The sequence below is a fragment of the Eubalaena glacialis genome, chromosome 5, assembly GCF_028564815.1.
Source record: "Eubalaena glacialis isolate mEubGla1 chromosome 5, mEubGla1.1.hap2.+ XY, whole genome shotgun sequence".
In the NCBI taxonomy this organism is placed as follows: Eukaryota; Metazoa; Chordata; class Mammalia; order Artiodactyla; family Balaenidae; genus Eubalaena; species Eubalaena glacialis.
In genome coordinates, this window is record NC_083720.1 from 144,621,997 (window position 1) to 144,643,062 (window position 21,066).

The 21,066-nt window shown below is 32.8% G+C and overlaps 1 protein-coding gene across 7 annotated transcripts in view; it reads right to left on the bottom strand.

The window, feature by feature from the left end:
• The window catches only part of CCSER1 (coiled-coil serine rich protein 1), a 1,301,104-nt gene that overhangs the window by 842,598 nt on the left and 437,440 nt on the right, over window positions 1-21,066 (bottom strand). For all 7 annotated transcript variants that reach the window (XM_061191724.1, XM_061191723.1, XM_061191722.1 and 4 more), the window contains exon 6: window positions 3,251-3,458. In XM_061191724.1, coding sequence (XP_061047707.1) covers window positions 3,251-3,458 — 208 coding nt within the window. The remainder of the gene's footprint in view (window positions 1-3,250; window positions 3,459-21,066) is intronic.

Sequence of the window (21,066 nt, forward strand, 5' to 3'; positions counted from 1 at the left end):
CCTGATCATATCAACATTTTTTAAATTTGTTTAACATTTATCTAACTTTAAAAAAATGTCTTATATGATTCAGGAAATTTGCTAGGAACATTTGTTAAATATAAATTAAAAAGGCAAGGGTGTTGGGTGGAGGAGCATTGCAAACAATCTTGGATAAACATTCTTATTAGCTGTTATCTTACTAGAAACTATGCACTGCACCTAAAATCCCTTCCCAGTAGTCTTCTTGGTCAGTTACTGTACAGTACAAACAAATTTTATAATAAGAGAATAACAAAAAGAGAACAAACTGAAAGGAAACATCAAAACAAAAACTATTTCTGTAGATATTGTATTAAATATTTTCTTCTTTTACAGGTAATGGAGTTATGTGAAAAAGTTAAAAAAAAAGGAAGAAAAATTTATATAGTTCTCCCTTGCTGTAGTCACTTTTTTTTTTAAATCATTAATATGAAAAAATTAAGTGACAACAGAATTTCTTAGGGCCCAAAGCCAGCCATTTTTTTTTAAATAAAGGAATTGATATTTGGGGTTGTAATAGCAAATGATCTCCAAAGAAGGGGGATAAAATTGGCAGTGTGAGCTTCCATTCAGATTATTCACACTTGACCTATCTCAGAATTAAAATCTAAGATGTCAACAGAGTAGCATTAGGAAAAATCTCAAATAGGAGTGGTTTCTAGTGTGATACACTAAACTCATTAATGACTTTTTTCATCTTAAAAATAAAATAATTGGGATCTTCTGCAGCTAAAAATTATCTGTAGTGGGAAGCAGCAGCACAGCACAGGGAGATCAGCTCGGTGCTTTGCGATGACCTAGAGGGGTGGGATAGGGAGGATGGGAGGGAGGCTCAAGAGGGAGGGGATATGGGAACATACGTACGCATATGGCTGATTCACTTTGGTGTACAACAGAAACCAACACGGTATCATGAAGCAATTATACTCCAATAAAGATCTATTAAAAGAAATTATCTGTATACACAGGTGGACTACTAAGCATCATAAAAATAAGTTAATAGAAATAAACTCTATTTGTCTATGTTAAAAAGGTATTATTAATCCAAAATGAATAGCTGGAATTGAATTCAGCAATGAAATCTGAATTGCCATTTAAAAACTCATGGCTTCGAGAATATTTCAGTTTTCTTTAAAGGCATCTATTATGAATATCGTTTTTCTAGAACAGATGTTAATGCTAATCATATAATAATATTGCTTTTCCTGCTGACCATAAAGAGTAAGACCCCCTGATCTCTGAATGGGCTTAACAAACAGATGTAATTACTGTTCATTTTCCATTAGCTTTAAAAGTCAATTCTCTTCAGTTTCTTCAAATACTCTTTAATGAAGAAAAACAGAAATATAAAAACAATCTCAATATATTCTGAATATTGACTTTACAGTGAATATCACTGCGTATTTTTAAATTATAAAATTAAGTACCATAAGAAAGCCCCTTGACTCTTCCTGTCAGTTTTTCCTACTTCCTTTTACTTTTTTGATTTTTTAAAATTAAAATCCAGACGAAAGAGAGAGGTAGAAAACTGAATACTTGACTGTTACAGACTTTGAGATTAATATCTTTTAATATAACAGCTATTATTAAGTTTGCGTTGTTCAGAGAGGTTCAGACTACATGTCAAGCAAAAGGTCAGGAAGCCTGGACTAGTGCAGAAACACTTATGTTGTCAATATAGAAACCATATAGTAATATATAGAGCGGTGTACTGGTAAATATTTAACAACAGCTCTCCAAAATTTAAAAGCCCTACCTTGCATTGTTTGCCAATTTCTGTGGCATAATAATCCCATGTGGCTGATTTCAAGCTAACAAAGTGACATAAATGAATGTACAATTGGGAAATATGCACATTAGCTATTATATAGTATTTCTACATATAGATCCAATAGATGTAAACAAGCTCACAAGTGTAATTAATAGTAAAATATAGTAAAGTTAGTAGGAAATGTAGAGATTTGAGTACTGATTACCCTTTTAAAAGTATAATTTGTTTCATTATAAGTGTATATAATTTAATTTTTTTTAATGCCTGTGCTTACCTGTCAGCTCATAAAATTCCTGAAATTCTAACAATGATCAAGTGTAAGCACACCACTCCTACACTCCACTGCATAGATTCTAGACACAAAGACCACCCCAGAGATATAAACTGGTATGGGATGCAGAGATCTCTTCCAGTTATTACTTTAATAGCTGACAGGAATACATGACTGGATGCCCCTAATAGTCTATGACAATCACTTCTCTTAAATTCCCTTCTCTCTCCCTGATTCAATTCTGGCCTCTAGTGGTAGCCACTAGTGTTGTTATTATTATTATTATCAGTGTTAGAAAAGGAAGTATCAGTGGTCAACATTGTAAGTGAGTCATAATACTACTCATACTAAATAGTTATATTTTTCTGTTCTCACACTATTTATTAACATCCCTTATTAATAATGAGAAATCAGTTAAATGATAATAGGACATGATAAAATGTCACTGAATTGAGAGTCAGAAATCTCAGGCTGTTGTTCTGAATTCACACCCACTAGAGGAAAGTCATTTAAAATTTTGGTCCCCTCATTTTACATCTTTGAAATAGTATTGTTTACACTTTTTATAGAAATCCTCCAAAGAAAATAACTGTTGCAATTATAAAAATAAAACCATAACATACTTGAATCCTAAAGAATGGCTGATTCTTGGACATAAAGGTGAAAGACTCCACTGCGTATTTTCCTGACTAGCTCATCATCTAACTGAGCATAGACTGAAAAAGGGCACCTGGAGTCAATGGGCAAAATCAGTCAAACATTCAGATGAAATTTTACTAGATTAATTGTTATTGGAACAAAAATGACTAAATAAACTACTTTTATGGTATCATATAAAGTCTCAATATCATTAAAATGAAGTCCAGTTAATAGGTCTCTCAATAGCCTTTTAAAAACCTAACAGCTGATGCCCATTTCTCTTTATCTGACTTTTCCCAGACTAGGTATCAATTTATTCTTTTTTAATTCCTTCACAGAATCTTAGAATTTTTGAGTTGAAGAGCACCTTTATAAACCAGAACTACAAACCCTTCATTTGACATATGAGAAAGGCTAAGTTCCAAGAGGATACCTGACCTCTGCCCAGTGTTATGCAGTTAACTATTGATAGAAGCAGGGACTAACCAGGTCTACAGACTTCACTATCTACCAGCACTGAAAACATTAATCTTAGAGCAAACCATTACCTCTTGTAGAACTCTTTTCATCTTTAATAATAATGTCTTGACGGCTGTGCAGTCCTGTAGCATCAGTCTGAATGGCAGAGAATCGATGCCTCCATTTTCTTCCACACCTGGCAGGGGCCAATCTGCAGATGGACTGCTGGGCGTTCCCCTGATATGGGGACACCTGGCTTCCTGATCAATCTCTTTTGTTAATTTCAGGGAAAGGTTCCTAACAAGAAAAAAATGAACAAAAATTACTAGGTAGCATATTCAGAGCAGTATTTTCCAAGCTGTTGATCAATGTCAGTAGTGAGCTAGAAAAAACTTCCTTGTGACTCTCATTATTTCTTCACATTAGTCTTTGGAAATTCTGAAACTTTCTGTCAAAATTATGAAATTATTTGTCAATTTTATATGTAGCGGTAATAAGGTTCAATGACAATCACTATTTTAGAATGTGATTTTTTTCCCCAACTGGAATTTAATTTATACATGATAACAATGGGTTTACACTTATTTAACTCTTTTAAAAATGTTGAAAGTCAAAAGTAATCACTGAAAGAGAAATTTCATATAGAGATTTTCTGAAAATATGCTTAAAAATTAACTGGCAAGAAAAGATTAAGAAACCAAAACTTGGGATAAAATAATTTTGGTAATTATTATTTTAAATTACTAAATCAATCAATTGTGGATTCAACCATTTTGTGGATTAAGAAAGACTAGTATGCATAGGATTTTATGTGAAAATAGTGAAATAACTGAGAGATGCATAACTTCATATGTAATTAGCATGCTTATCAAATAATCATTAAATTTTTAGCATAGTAATATGTGGAAAAATAATACTTATTTTATTCTACTTGATATAAACAATTATTTTTAAATACTTCATTTTGAAAATAACACGCTTATATTGAAGGTATATATAAAGAAAAGATATTAAGATTAACAATTTTCCAAATGTGCCTATGAGGTAGATATAAAAATAGTATGAAAAGAGCAGCCTATGAAAATAGTCATTTTTAATGAGTTTTAATAAATTTGTTTCAATTCATTAAAACTAATGGGCCTATACAATAATGGCAATACTATAACATAGCTCAGGATATTTATGAAACTTATGCTCAATTTCAATAGCTTTTATGTATATTATTTACTGAAGTATATGACAAGGTCACTTGGCAACCTAAATTGAGAAAAAACAGCGTTGCCTTGGAGCCTGCCACCAAGGTCAGGCAAAGACGCAAATAAAAAAAAATATGTCCTTGGTTAATTTTATCCAAATCTGATTATTCACAAATAGTATAACAATTTGTAAAGTATCGGATAATTAGCAAGGAAACAGATATTTGGATCACACAATTGTTTACTTGTCTTCATGGGTATATTCATGATAACAATTGTTATGTGAAGTGATCATATTAATTACTATCCCCACTTTACATTTACAATGAAATAATAAATAAATAGTCATAGCTAACATTTTTTGAGGATTGACTGTGGGCCAAGCGCTGTGCTAACCACTTCCTGTGTATTAATTTATCCAAACCTTGAACAAAACCAAGAGGTAGCTATAATGAGTATCTTCATTCTACATATGAGAAAATAGGCCCAGATAAGTAATTCTTCTCAAATTTAAATAGCTATTAAGAAGTTGACCTGAGATGAACCAACCTAAGTACATAAGCAGGATAAGATTATTTTTTCCTACTAGCCATTTAACATGCATATATATACAATAATAATTAATGTATCTCATGTAGTCCTGTAAGGACTTCATATATGCTAAACCACTTAATACTCATACAACTCTTTGAGGTATTATAATCCCCACTTCACAGTCGAGGGATTTGAATCTCAAAGAGGTTAAGGTACACGCTGATGGCAACACAGCAAACAAGCAACAGAGCTGAGACTTGAACGCAGGCAGTGCACTCGAGCTCTTAGTCACAAGATTGTGCATCTCATGTGAAAAGCAAGCAAGCAAATGAACAAAAACAAAAATTGAAAAAAATAAAACATACCTATAATTACACAAAGCATCATTTATAGTTTCATTTTTAAAATATATTTACATGTGGCTTAATATCATCAAAACAAACAACCCAGTCAAAAAATGGGCAGAAGACCTAAATAGACATTTCTCCAAAGAAGACATACAGATGGCCAAGAGGCACATGAAAAGATGTCCAACATCGCTACTTATTAGAGAAATGCAAATCAAAACTACAATGAGGTATCACCTCACACCAGTCAAATGGCTGTCATCAAAAAATCCACAAACAATAAATGCTGGAGAGGGTGTGGAGAGAAGGGAACCCTCTTGCACTGTTGGTGGGAATGTAAATTGATACAGCCACTATGGAGAACAGTACGGAGGTTCCTTTAAAAAACTAAAAATAGAGCTACCATATGATCCTGCGATCCCACTCCTGGGCATATATCCGTAAAAAGACATGCACCCCAATGTTCACTGCAGCACTGTTTACCATAGCCAAGACATGGAAGCAACCTAAATGTCCATCGACAGAGGAATGGATAAAGAAGATGTGGTACATACATACAATGGAATATTACCCAGCCATTAGAAAGAATGAAATAATGCCATTTGCAGCAACACAGTTGGACCTAGAGGTTGTCATACTGAGTGAAGTAATTCAGACAGAGAAAGACCAATATTGTATGATATCGCTTATATGCAAAATCTAAAAAGAAATGATACAAATGAACTTATTTACAAAACAGAAACAGATTCACAGATTTAGAGAACCTGTGGTTACCAGGGGGGAAGGGATAGTTAGGGAGTTTGGGGCTGACATGTACACACTGCTATATTTAAAATAGACAACCAACAAGGACCTACTGTAGAGCACGGGGGAACTCTGCTCAGTACTCTGTAATAACCTAAATGGGAAAAGAATTTGAAAAAGAATAGATACATGTATATGTATAACTGAATCACTTTGCTGTACACCTGAAACTATCACAACATTGTTAATCAACTATACTCCAATATAAAATAAAAAATTTAAAAAATAAAATATATTTTATCTGATATGACTGATTCATTTTAATTATATATAACTTATAGTGAGCTATACAATCATTCTTAAAGGTTTTTATTTTATTTTAGTGTCTAAGACCAATAAGAATAAAGTAAAATAAAAAAATTAAAATTCACAGCACAAGTAACAATATTTTAGTTATAATAGAATTTTCAAAGATTTATCAGGTTTAAGTTGTGAACTTGCCTGGTGTCTGGCACCTATTAGGCTGACTCAGTAAATAATTGTATAATTGAAGTTGAATAAATGAATACAATAATAAGTGAATGAACGAAACAATTCTTTGTAATAATCTACGCATACAACTCTCATTTGTACACAGACATTTTTCTGGAAGGTGAATTTTTATGTAATGCAGGGCTGCCACCCACGGTTCCAAATTTCCCAGCACTCTTACAGTAAAATAAACTAACAATTTTATAATTCCTTTTAATTAGATTGCTGTTTCTTTGAACCTATTTGTCCAATTATGTATCTAAACATCAATAAAGACTGAAAAAGCTTTCAGAAACCACACCAGTGTGAAGCTCTGCAACTAATTTCAGGAAATTACTGAGAGTCTAAGGATTACAGTTTAGCATTTACACATCTAAGGATCACTGCTATTTCAGATAGCTACGAATGGAGTACATGCAGAAATGTACTTAGAAGATAAAATTAGCCATTTGTTTTATACTTCAAAAGTGTGGATCTATCCTTAATTCCAACAAGAAAGAGAATGATGGCGTTATGTCACAGTTATGGAAAACATCCGCATTGTGTCCAGCAGAGCAACAGGGGCTGATGTTGCAGAGATTAATAGGATTCTGTCACTGACCTCAAGAGGCTCACCATGAACATTAACTGCTTAATAATTGATACCAAAAAATAACAGCTAATATTCTTTCCCATACGGAAAACAAATCCATTTATTTCTCCATGCAAAAGAGTGGGCTGCAACACCACAATAATCAAAACCATTCTTCATTAGGTTGAGTCAGGAAAATGGGCTGTTAATCAGGTCTGCTACTCAGCTGCACAGGCCAGCACAGGTATCCTCGTCTATATTTATGGTCATTGTATTTCTGATTGATTGGTGCCTGGGGAATTACAATTATTAAATATTTTGAATACTAATGTGTTTAACAATAGACTGTGATTGGGCCAAAAATACCCATGTGTCTCTGGGCAAATACACCTAAAAAAATCCATCCCTGTAATTGATAAGAAAAGGAGAAAAGTCTCTAATATGAAGTCATAGTTTCCCCTGGCACAGACAACCCATAATAAGGCCGGGAGGGTAGAGCAAGGGTCAGGTGCTCTCCTGTTCCTGCATTAGCAGGGCTCACGAGATGATGCAATTCATGCACTTCAGGATAGATAGCTCTCTGTCTGCGAACACTCTGAATTATTATTGTCCAGAAAACTGAAGAAATGTGCTTTATATCAAAACAGATAGTCCGTTCACTTCACACACACACACAAAGGGTAAGATACTGAAGCCCGATACAGTGGTTCATTAATCACCATAACTACTGCAAACAAAAAACAAAGGCAATGTAATCTCCACTGAGCACATTCATATACACTTCACCCTCTCTGTATCATCTCCATGAATCTTTGCTAGAATTGCTCAGTAATATTTTTACTTGCCTTGTTGATTATAAATGCCAACCAAGTCTTTATAATTGAAAATTTAGTAACATTTAGATAAAGTCAAATTGAGACTTACGGGCCTTTCTTAGTCTGTACGTTTTAGATAATAAAGCTTTTGAGTAAAATTATCAGCAAAATTCATAAATGTTACATTAAATATATTCTTGAAAGTTTCAACTTGAGAAACTGGAGAGTTTCAACTGGTATTTAAAACGTTTGACTCAAACTACTATGGTGAATTGGCTCTGTACTTTTGTCACTGGGATCCTTTGTGTGAAAGAAATTTTCTACCAAGCTAATTCAAAAGTTCTGCTGCAATTCTATTTTTAGTATGACAGATAAGTTTAATGGGAAAATATATATCTTGACATAAACTATACAGTGATTAAAGAATTTTTCCTTACCAGGAAGAGAAAATAAAAGTATTTTCTTTATTTTTTAATCATTTGGTTATAACTAGAAATATCATTTGGATACCGAGATATTTTCTTCCCACCCATATGTATTCTTCAAATCATTTGACAACTTCCCAACATAATGGCCCAAATTGCTAACAAAATACAAGAAAATGTCAGTTGCAAAAGACTGATGCTCTTACCTGTCATAGGAGCTACTCCTTATTTAGTGTACTGACACCTTTCATGATAGCAAATATCTGCGGTCATTAGGGATTGCAATGATTTACACTTTATAATGTGCCTATGATTTCTGAACTAGATTTCCAAGGAATGAAAAGTAAAAGTAATCTCCATTTGTACAGCATAATAAATAAGCATATGTATACAACTGCCTTCCAAAGCTTCATTAAGTAGATTTGAAGAAAATAATATTGTGTTTTTAAAAACCATACTTTGGGAAACTTATTGTTATTTAAACCTCATTTCAAAAAGGTCCAGGTTATTTATGGTAAATTAAATCTTAGCTTTGAATAATTCTAAGACAGGCATGAAGGTATAAATCTATATTCATGAACTGGCATCCCAGAACCTAATAAAAAAATGTTTAGGGAACTAACTACAAAAAGGCTTGGTTGATGAATAAACTATGTATTTTTCTTATGTTTTCTTTCAAAATATATTGTTTAACTGAAAGTGTCATCTTAGGAAAATACTTGTATCTCAAATTGTATTATAATTGGATATTTAGCTGTATTTCTGGAAGGGATGAAACCAGCATCCATCCTTCCACAGGAGGATAAGTGGTTATAAGAACGTGTTGATATTTTACATTTAGATATGAATTTACATATGAGGAGGATTTCCCTAGTAGCTGAAGTGATGGGCATAAGAAAGGCAAGATATGGGGAAAGGTAAGATAAAATCCAAATATCTTAACATAACCAACAAGGTTCTCCATAATCTAGCAACTGTCTGCCTCACCACACTTCATCTTCTAACAACTACCTCCTTGTTTTTTAAGTTCCAAACACAGTTCTTCATTCAGGCCCTGAAATGTGCCAAGCTCCAACCTGCCTCAGGAACTTTACATATGTTCTTCTATCTGCATGAAAAAGTGTTGCTTACCCACCTTCCAGATCTTGCCTTAAAATACATCACTTCTTCAAAGAAATCTCCTTTGCATCTCATATCAAAAGAATAATCAAATTTAGTGCTACAAAAAGCATTATAGATCTAGTTTAACATTCCTATTTAATATATAAGGAGCTCAAACCTAAATTAATTTTCTAAGTGTCACACAGCTAGAAGGTGTAGAATTCCAGTCTCCTGACTTCTAGTCTAGTGCTCTTTTCTTCATACTGCATCATCTTTTAATAGGGTTAAAATTTTAAATATACTTGTATTTATCTATGTTATTTTCACTGAAGCTACAGTAGTAAAATATTAGGTTACGATCTTAGGGAATAAGATTAAATAGTAAGGACTCCTATTCCCTACAACAGTTAGACTTTCCTTCTCCAAAATTTTCAAGAATGTAGATATTCTATGAATGTAAATCTGCTCATACAAACTTTGAAAGTAGTTGTTTAATCATAAAAAGAAATGACTGAGTTGATTGCCTTTGTTTAGCAACTTTTCTCCATGCCATTAATGTCATCCATGTTTCTCCCTGCCTTCTCTACTTTTGTTTTCACATGTCATTTAAGATCCAGTTTAAAGATCATTTCTGTAAGAAAAAGAATTAGAATTGCTAAATATAGAGATGAACGTAGTACAATAAAGTTCAGCAGAGAGCGACTCAAATTATTGTTTAAAAAATCCCATGTTCACACATACATATAAAGATATGCAACAAAATCTGTTTGTGCACGTGTAAACATTTTTCACTTTGCAATTACTCATTCAATTGTAGATATTGTAAGTTTTAATTTGTTATGATTGAATTAATAGTGTAATCATTTTTCTTTGCCAGAGCATTCAAGCTGTCAGAAAGTTGAGGGCACAGAATTATCAAAAATATTTTATATAGATGGAGATCAAATTTTTATTTATTGTCCCCTGATATTATAGAAGTGATTCTCAATTTAGAAAACCTCATAAACTGGCTGGTCTTCCTGTGTCTAACAGATATCAAACAAATATTTTTTAAAAAACATAAGTTCCTTATCTCTAGTCTTCCAGGCAATTCATCATGTAAACAACATCAATTCTCTGATATGTTTGCAGACTCCTATCTTCAACATTTTCTTTATTTTACACTTCTCTATTCTGGAGCTCAGGAAAATTTTCCCACCCTCTCATCCACCACTCCATGGAAGTGATTTTATTTGGAAAATTTTGAACTATACAAGGAAAACAAATTAAAGTAAAACAAAATCTGATCTCCGAGAAATAATTATCTCACTATGATACCAAAGAGCTTTTAAAAATAGTTCAATTCCACTGTAGTAAACTGTTACTAAATTTACTTTCAAATGCATTTATAAACATGAAAATCATCTAAAAATGGGAAAGGGTTTTACTATATTATTTTATAGTTAATGTCTTGATTGTTGACAGAATTCTATAAATATATTTTAGACACTTGGCATCTTCTATAGTTATCTAAGATACATATTTTATAGTTACCTATTTGGTGTACTTTATATATTATAATTTATATAATTTACATATAATTAATTTAAGATTTTTTAGTGAAAGAAATACACAATTTATTATTTTATATTTGCTTTGAAAAAATAATCTTTTTTTTTTAAAGTCACAAATTCAAGCTCTAATATGACTTGCCTTACTATAAAATTTCTTTTTTTTAAACGAATGTTTTTCAACTATAAGAGCTTCATATTTGTAGGGTAATAGAATCAGTAAAATGAGAATCGTCATTTTTAGAGATGTAAATTGTGTTTTTGAAAATAATTTTTTCCCAATGCTACTTATTGCCTGTCCTTTTCCCTTCAATATCAGGATAATAAGTCACAAAAGTACCAAGGTCTTGCTTCACATCCATATCATGTAGGGAATTTGATTAATCTTTCAGAACCAAACTATCACTATAAAACCCATCCTATTTCATTATCGCATAATATATTTAGAACTTAATGTCATCATTTTAAGAATTTGTATGTAAAAGTCTCCTCTTATGACCATTTAAGGAGAGCACACAATGGGTTTTTAGATATAATTTATAAGAAAATTTATAAAAAATATGTAACTGTATATTTGCTTACAATAATTTGTATTACATCAGAACATTCTTAAAAAGCAAAACAAAACTATAGAATGTCTTCAATTTGCCTCTAGGTATCTAAGTAACCTTTACAAAATGCAATTTTTTTACAAATATAGCAGCTAGGGTCTATTACAATAAAAATTCTGATATAATACATACCACTGAAGATATGTTAAAAGTTATACAACCTACAGTCAATTACATAGTTTTAAAAGACTTTTCCATGGCCTTAACCTTTTTAAAATATTCAAGATCTGGCAAACTAAGTGTAATAAGTATTAGCCATGAAAGTATAATATAGGAGGTAGTGTTTCCAAACAAAATCAATTCTTGTGCTGTAACTTGACATAAAGGCAATACCTAAAATTACTGGCATAATACAGAGCGGCAAGGAAACTGTAAAACTCCAATGCTTTTCAAAGCTAAAAGAACTGGAGATTTTGACTTTGAGTAAATCTTTAGAACCACAAAACTTTATCAGTATGAGAAAGATTAGTAAAACCTACATCACACTTATCAACCAAATTTCCCAGATTCCATTCTTGAGGTAACAAAAGGCATTGTGATGGTCTACATTCAATTTCAACTAGAAAAGTAAAATTTTCTGTATTACACAAATCAAGAATTTCTAAATATCTTGCCAAACTCACTCATACATACACAAAAAGCACCTGGGCTTACTTTTAAATACATGAATTCCAGGGGTGTATCTCCAGCCCACTGTGCCACTTGCCTTAGTAAGACAAACAAAACACATAGCATAATAGCAGAATAGGTTAGACATATCTTATCACACTCACTGGCCATAATTTTCTCCAGGATATATGTGAGTTTTGACATAATGTGGCTCATTTATACTTATCCTTTAAGCCTGGATTAGTGCACCCTCTCTCCCAGGAAATCCTCTCCAATCCTTCCAGCTACCTCAGGCTGCACTAATTGCCTCTTCCTTTTGGTCCAGTAACCCCAAATAAGGTGATACTCTCCTTCGGTGATCCTTATATTTCCAAGTCACTGTTGAATAAATTAATATATGGCAATTTCATATACACTAAACACGTGTGCTAAGAATTCTACCTTATTAATCCTAAATAACGGGTTTACATATTACAATTTCCCATGGATCACTTTTCAGATTTATCTTTGAAGCTTTACCTAGGCAAAACTATTTAAGGTAGTCAGTACGTTATGGGTAGATACAGAAAGAAGTAGAACTAAAACAAGTAGAATTAAAACAACAACACTGACAGAAATAACAATAATAATAATGATAGAAACTCATTTGGAGTATGAATATAGATATCAAGTACCATTGTCCCTCAGTATCTGCAGGAGATTGATTCCGGGACCAAGGACGTATATCAAAATCCATGTATGCTCAAATTCCACAGTTGGCCCTCCAACTCCATGAGCTCCATATCCAAGGATTCAATCAACACTGGATCATGTATTATTTGTGATCCTGGGTTGATTGAATCTGCAGATGTGAAACCCACAGATATGCAGGGCCAACTATATATTTATCGAAAAAAAATCCACGTATAACGGACCAGCACAGTTCAGACCCATGTTGTTCAAGGGTCAACTGTAGTTGCACGAGAAGAAAGTGTAACTGAAGTTTCATAGTTTCTGGGTTTAAATTTAGGTCCTCCTAAGAAGTAAGATTCTTGTTCTTGGGGAGAACTATTTTATGTAATATAAAGTTATAGTGGAGGTACAATTGTTTGAATGAGGAAAACCTCGTTTTTAATAATATAGAAGACAATGTGTAGTATCCCACTTATTTTGAAGATTATTCCTACTAAATAAAAAGTACATAATTAGGTTCTAGCCAATAAGCTGTCCCAAAGCCCTAATTCTAGAAATTAAGTGGCTTTTGGAATCATGAATATTGAAGAGTTACAACTTTGTGCCTAAAGTAAGATTAAGAAAAATTAGAAAGTACCTGAAGATTAACTGAATATCAATAAATAACTATTGTTTTCTCCAATTACCAGTTGTAATTATATCCTAAATTATATCATCTTTTAAGATATTGAACAGTCAATTATGATATTATATACTGTGATTAATATACTGTGAACTATAATTCAGTTAAGAGAACTTCGAGCTATCCTTCAGTTTGGATTAGTGGAATACAAGGCCACAGTCCAGCCTCTTGATGGTCAGCTTGAATTGCAGCTGCAGTGCACAGTAATTAGAACACAGCTGCCCTGCAAACACAGTCCTATAAGAGATTGCCCGCATGTGATATAAAACACAGGTATAGATTTGGGGGCTAAAAAGTATAATTGCTTTTTATTTTTAGCAAAATATTAATGATCAAATATGTTTTAAAAAACTTATATTCAGCATAATAATAGCTGAATAATCCTAGTAAAGAATCCTGCTAACTTTACGACTGTATTCCTTAAACATTCATTCGTCCATTCTTTCAATAATTATCTATTGAGCACTCGTAATACCTATTAATGTCCTAAGAAATAAGATTTGTGAAATCTTATAGTAAATAGTTTTCCTGGAAGATGTTTAGATGGCTTATTAAAAAACTGTCTCAAAAAAGGTGCTGAATTTAATTCAAATTTCTATGTTAAATATTATAATAATAAACATTATGATAGTAAAAGCACACTATCAACATGTAGAACCATCGAATGGCGCTGATTCTAAAAATGTAGTTTTTTTGTAAACAATAGCAAACTTAACCATGAATAGACAAGAAAGACAAAAGGTGTCAATCTTTTTTTCTCTCTGAAATGGAGAACCGCTGTACTTGGTATAAATAGCAGGCCAGATTATTTGTGTAAATGAAAAGCATATAGCACCATTTATACATAATTATACATCATAGAACTGTCAAGGTATAAATATCTGTTGCAAGGAACAAACAAAAAATCCTTGAGGCCAGTAAGAGAATCTGAGGCTAGACCTTGAAAGGACTGACATAAAGACAGAGTGTCATAGCTGAACTGATTTAAACACTTCAGTTTAAAGTAGCTGAATTACCTTTCCATTATTCATCAGTATAGCATGAACATAGAAAAACACTAATATAAACATGATATGTGGCTATAAATCAGAAGGTTAGATAAGTCAGAAACTGCAAAATGTTTTAGGTTTCTGTTGATGAATCTTTTCCTAACTCCTGTCTGGAAGATACACTTAGATTGTTGGACTCTGTCTCCAATATATTCCTCTTTGAATGTTATCTCAGTTTCTTTCTTCCTATGCTGAAGTGTACTTGACATTTAAAACCAGATAACAGTGGGTGCTGGTGGCATAGGATGGTTTCTCTTTTACACAAGCAGCAGAAACACAGATTGGTATCAGTGTTCAATTGTCTTCGAAACAGAGATGAGGATGAAAAAGAAAATACCCAGCCCTTTTTTTTACGCAACCAAAGAAGAGCTGATAAAAGAAAACCTCCATTTTGCTCTTTCCTCTCCAGAGACAACTACCCATTTAAGGAAGTATAACAGGAAAAAAAATTCCTCAGAAAGAAATGAAGTTCCATTCCTAAAACACGTCTTCTCAAAATGACTGTATTAAGTTGCTTTATATCTACTTTTTTTTTCTTTTTTTTCTTTTTTTTTTGGCCACGCCATGGGGCATGCAGGATCTTAGTTCCCAGACCAGGGATGGAACCCATGCCCCCTACTTCGGGAGCGCGGAGTCTTAAACACTGGACTGCCAGGGAAGTCCCTATACCTACTTTTCGATGCCTGAAAAAAAAAATGTTTTCTTTAATGAGCAGTCTTAATTGTGTTCTAAATTGTCACCTTTTAAGATATTTTAATAGTCAATTATGGTATTAACAATCTAGAGAGGAGGAATCTAAGATACAGAGACTGAACAGGATGCAAATAGCAAAACTGGGCTTTAAATTCAACAATTTTGGCTCCAGAGTCTGTGCCCTAATCCTTCTGCATTCTCCAGAGACAGCTGCTTGGCAAAAAGTCAATGAGCTCACTAAGCCAGACTCTAAAGGTCATAAATACGTATTGATTGGAAAATATAAGCTAATATTACTTCAGAGTACTTCCTATGATCTTTTTTATCTTTTTTTCATCTAAAACATTTTTTTATCTTATTCTTCAATAGTTTCATAGAAGAGTAGGATATTATAGTATAATAATTTATATTGGGAAATTTACCTGAAAACAATTTTGTTTTTAAAAAAAGTTTCCTAGAATCACTGAAGTGAACAATTTGGGGATATTTAAAGCCGAGTGCCTATGATCCAAAGGAGGCATTACTGGAGCACTGTTATAAATAAACTATTAATATTCTTAGAGGCAACTTCTTAGAAGTTGGTCATAGTAGTGTTAGAATGGACTCTTTTTTCTTCTTATGTGAACATATGTTGTTTTTTCTTGCACATAAATAAATTCTTCCCCTTTCTTTGCTAAAAATGCCTTCATTTTCCTTTGAGAAAGTCCCTCCTCTCCCCCCATGATTGCATGCAATCTTGATGGGATTGCTAAACAAGGTCCCCTCATCTCTTCTTTTGTGTGGTCACATAATTTGGCCTACAAACAAACTCTGGTGGTTTCCAGAAATATGAATCTTGAGCAACACAACACAGGGACAGAAAACTACAGTAGCTAACTTATTCTAACGGTGGAGCCTTGAAGAGATTACCCATTCATTCCTGAAACCCAGGGCCAAATGCACAGGCTTGCACCTTCTACAGTCACACAGGATCTGGTTCTTAGAAGGTCCTACATTTGGTTTAATGTTCTGCTATTACTAACTTGAAAGTCTCAATTTTTAAACAAGGAGCCTTGCATTTTTTATTTTTCACTGGGCCTTTCAAATTGTATAACTGACCCTGCTATCTTAGCTCCCTGATATTACCATGTGTCTGCTCTTCTTGAGGCCTGTTTGGTGTTTGGCTTTCCCTTTGTTTCTGTAAGCTAGTGCATATCCTTAAAATAAATTTTGTTTGTTTGTTTTTTTAATGAAGTGAGCAAAATTCGGTTTCTGGTGCTTGTATCAAAGCACCTTATGTTTTACATTTGACAGACCCAAGACTAAAGTGTAAAATGTAATATAGTTTTTTTCCAGTGCTCTCACACCCTTTGGTGTATTCCTGTCATGTCCATTTCTATGATCTTCTCCAGGTTTGTTTTAGAGTATTATTGCTCCCTGGATATTCAGAATTCATTATTGGGACGCTGTATTTCATTGTGCACTTCCTAAGCCAGAGGCCATCACTTTTTGTGACTTCCCTGTCAAAACACACTGATGCTGTGCCCTGGCCCTCACCACCCTGACCCCTTTTAGGTAATTAATTCAGCTAGCGTGCTGGAAGTTGATAAGGGACTGGTACACCATTTTTATTTTAATAGATTACTTCTTATCCAGAAGGAATGACTTCTGACACAAACATTTAGGGCATGCTTTCTGCTCAAAACAGATGTTTTGTGGCTTTAGGTTTCTCAAATCATACTAAATAGGGAGCCATATATTCTGTCTACCAATTTCTCCTGAATTTAGAAGGAAAAATAAAGTTATTCTAAGACTCGTGTTTTCTGACCAAATAAAGTGACTGGAGGTCAGCACTAGAAAATTATATGACCTTTGTTTTAATGTGGAATTACCCTGCTTTAAAATGGCGTTGCATGCATTATAAATCTCGTACATTTTAGGTTATAATGCCCTAAGTTTCTTTTCACTGGTAACTCCAATAAATTGACTTTACTTCAGCTTCTCATTTTGTTCATCAAAAAGGTAAAAATTGATGGCTGCTTTCTGTGATTACCTAGCCCTACTAAATTATCAATGGGAAATTTAGGATATGCTTTCTATCCTTTTTAAAAAATATTCTATTTGATATTCCACTTTTTTTCTATATCCCCTCTAAAAATTTCTCTATAAACTAAAATTTTACCTTGAGAGAAACAAAAATTTCACGTGGGTCAAGATATTTCATTTTCTGTTTTAATGTTGTTTTAAGATTTAAAGCTTTTATTTATAAATGACCTCAGTAATTTAAAATTGCACTTTTATCGAACAGATTGTTATTGGCCTATCTATTAATTATCACCTAAGAGAAAATAAAAGAAAAAAGAAAAGAAAAAAGGAATTACACTAAGAAATAATAGTTTTCTTTATATGAAATGGTATTATAAAAATATCCCTGTGAGGCTTTGTTTAGAAATGGACACACACACAAATGAACTATGCCAATCGTATAAGAACTGAACTTACATTTTAGGCAGACTAGGCATTGGTGAATGAATATCTTCTACTCCTGGGATCATTTTGTTCTCTCTGCATAACCAACTGAGATTTGAATAAATCCCGCTGATCTTATAGGGATGTTAAGGCATCAGAGGGATAAAGCTCTGTGCCTTCAACCTCTGGTTCATGTACTAAAAAAGATCTCCTAAATTTATATCTTAGCTCTCTCATATCACAAGAGAGAGACTTAATGACGTTAGTCACCAAAATAGTCCAATCATTAAACAAAGGTGATGTATCTTCATTTTTCCTATAATTTTGTCATTATTAACTGATTTTTTGTTGTTTAGTAAAAATATTAACTGATGACATTGTTTTGAGATTTGATTTTTTTTATTATACCATAATTCACTCAAATATGATTCAGTCTGCCATCTGTCCCATACATCCTAGCTTTATTTGTTCAACTGATATGATTTGCCTGCATATTGTAAGTGGGAACCTTTTTTTTTTTTGGTCAACAATTATCATGTTCACAATAATACAGACAGATAAAATTTATTTTTGTATTGTTTAGAGTAATTATTTGTTTGACTTTTAGGTATTTTCACATTTTTGGAAGCAAATTATTTAAGTGGTACAATAACTAGCATAAAATTTCTGTTCTAGAAACTGAAGTAGATCAATAGCCTCACTGACAATAGGACACTGTCAGTCCTAGAAAACAAAATATTTAAAATATTTATATCACATTAAATTTATTAATTTATCCATACATGTATGATATGTGTAAGCAATGGCTAAAAACTAGTTATTTATGGTTTTTTGCAAATGTTCTTTGAAAATGTTTAAGATGAGAAAATTAGGCATGACATCAGAAAAACACCAGAATTTTGACTCAGAGAGAATAGCTGGTTCCTTGGGATCTTTTGTGATTACTGTTTCTTGAAATCACATATTTAAATTGATATTCTTTATGAGTAAATATGACTTTTTCTTCTCTAGGTAATATGTCTTCCAATCAAAATCACACTAGTCAATATGAATGCTATGTGATTCAAGTGAGAAATAAAATAATTTAAAACATGAGTTGAATATTTTAAGACCAATGTCTCTAGTATGCCAGTGGTTACTAAAGCACACATCCTATTAGTTTGCATTTATCTAGATGCAGGAGTCTCATCTACTTTTATTTATAAATGTTTTCTGAGTGTTCACTTATACAAAACCTCTCTAAGACAGCTAGTTAATTAGTTACCTAGGTAAGTACAGATAGAGACATCTGATATCTAATCAGTATCCTAATGTGTAATATAAAAATGTTGTAAGGCATCGGATATCATATACTGAAAAAAATGCTCTACAGTTTTCCTTCTAAAATAGTTGTGTCAACTCTTCCCATTGCAATTGGAGGTTTGGGATGATGTCTTTAAATAGAATGTTTTATTTCTTCTTCCAGAGTTCTCCTCGTTCCATCATAAGGAAAACTATATAAACTGTTTTTTTCCCCTTTTCTTTCTTCTTAATTTTATTATTTATTTATTTATTTATTCACTTATTTAATATTTATTTATTTATTTATTTTGGACATAGCAGTGCTAGAATAGTCATCATCTGACAGGCTAGAAAATCTCTCATCACTATTTAAATACAATTGGCATATGACTGTTTTTGACAACATGTCATAATTATCCCAGCTCACTTATAACACATATATATTTACCAATCACTATCAACTATAGTAAAGAGAAGAGTGAAACAATTTAACCTTTATTAATGCCTAGAGAAGGAACCGTGATCCCATTATGACCTCATTTCTATCCTCTGTGTTCTCCTAATCTAGTAAGGGGTGGAGTCAGAACACATAACGTATGTATAAATATAAGGCACAATAAAGAAAACTGATCACACACACCTCTATTATGGCTAAGTGCAGTGCACATACCTAGATGCAGTTATTACAGATAACTACAGGAATTCAGGATTCTATCTTGGAAGCAATAGCATTTGAGGCAGGTATTGGACCTTAATGGAATGCTCTAAGAACAAATGGGGTTAAAAGTGAGGAAGGAATACCATTCAGAGAGAACAAAATGAATAAAATCACAGGGTGAGTGTATACGTATAGAGAGATATGGCTAGAAAGTTAATATTGGAGTGAAATCACGGCAGGCCGTGTATACCAGACAATTGGTTTCAGAGCTAATGAAACACTTTTGAAGTTTCTGGAGAGAGAAGTCAGAGGGTCTCATCTTTCTTTTAGGAGTATAACTTTGGAGGTGATATGAAGGAAGGCTTAGAGTGATGATGGTTATTTGGGAAAGATAATTTTTCAAACTAACTGATATAAAAGCACTTTGAAATATATGAAGTGCTTTACAAATGTAAAGTTAAGAATCAGTAGGGAAATAAATAACCTGGTTGATGTTGAGGATAGCACCATTTCAAGTATTAAAGACATTCCCATTTTTGCATCTACCAGGGATAAACCTGTAGATCAGTGATTTCTAAACTTACTTGACAATAAAAATCACCTGAAGTACTAGTTAAACACATGAATATCAAAACCCATTGAAAAAGAATTTCCTGGGAAGGGGCTTGCTAAAAGTTTTAACAAGCTCTTCAAATGATTTTTAACTGAGGAGAATAAGAGAAACCTTCTTGTCTAAATCAGGGCTTTTCAACCTTGTTAAATGGAGATTCTGATGCATTAGGTTGTGTGGTGGGCATTCTGGGTTTCTAACAAACTCTCAGGTGATATCAACGCTGTTGATCCATAGACCACAGACACTCTGGGTAACAAGGGACTAAACTGTTATTTATCTCTGAATGAGGAGCTTAAATGGGTTAATATCATCATATATGTTCTAGCTCTGCCCAAAGAGGCACCTAGGAGCAATGATAAACAAAAAGTAATAAGTACACCTAGCACCTAGATCTTGGTTTCTAAAACCATTTTCATATTAAGGAAATGGGCTCCTTGTAGAAGTGGTTGATTCTAGGCTAGGGAGTGAAAAATACAAGATGAGCCCGTAGCATCTTGTGGTGCTAGAGAAAAAAAGAAGTGCTCAAGAAAGGATGATATTACGTCAAAAAGATACAGAAGCTTCCCTAAAACAACTCCCAATAGCCAAAGATGGAATAATTTGAGGAACAAAATAAATAACAGCAGTATTGGATTATATCTAAAAAAAAAAAAATAACCATGAGGCCATAATAATAAAAATAATTGTGTAAACGTATAAATGGGGGAAGAGGGACAGCTCTCCCTTAAAACATAATTCCAATATTCCCAATTTCCAGTGAAGAAATAGAAACTCA